General features: G+C 64.1%; 1 protein-coding gene across 1 annotated transcript in view; it reads right to left on the minus strand.

Annotated features, from left to right (window-relative positions):
* Window positions 1–283, minus strand: part of LOC103776465 (sodium-dependent phosphate transport protein 2A-like) — a gene marked incomplete at both ends in the record, with an annotated part of 7,151 nt that extends 6,868 nt beyond the window's left edge. Inside the window, 1 exon segment of the mRNA XM_008943974.1 lies at window positions 245–283. Within this exon segment, the coding sequence (XP_008942222.1) occupies window positions 245–283 (39 nt within the window).
* Window positions 284–498: the final 215 nt, after the last annotated feature.

Genomic DNA, 498 nt, shown 5'->3' on the forward strand with positions numbered 1-498 from the left:
CATGCACCTGATCCCAGCGCTCCGGCTCCTGTCATGCCTTGGCTGCACTCGCCACCTGACATGACCCTGAGCATGTCCCAGGCACAGCACCTGCACCTTCTCCCTGCACCATGCCAGCACCTATGGGTCCCTGCATACCAGGGGACCCCAAGCACCCCATAGCCCATCCCCAGCTTTACAGGACCCCGCACCCTCACCCCCTGTTTTGCCCAGCCCCTCAGGTTTCAGACACACCAGGTCTCACCTTCCAGGTCATATGTGCGGCGGTTCAGGTTGGTGGCAGCTGAAGACCGAGGCCGGGAAAAAGAGGAGGGCATCTCCCACAGCGTGTCAGGCTCTGCTCCTGTTGGGCTTCCCTCCTGTGATGAGCAGCCCAGGCCTCAGAGATGGGACAGGGAGGCAGCGCTCTCCCAGCCCACATCCCCGTCACCCTCCCACAGCCTGGTTCCCTCCTTGGCACTCGCTGTCCAGCCCCATGGCACGTGCCGGGGCCGCAGC

The sequence above is a fragment of the Merops nubicus genome, unplaced genomic scaffold, assembly GCF_000691845.1.
Source record: "Merops nubicus isolate BGI_N331 unplaced genomic scaffold, ASM69184v1 scaffold24067, whole genome shotgun sequence".
Taxonomy (NCBI): Eukaryota; Metazoa; Chordata; class Aves; order Coraciiformes; family Meropidae; genus Merops; species Merops nubicus.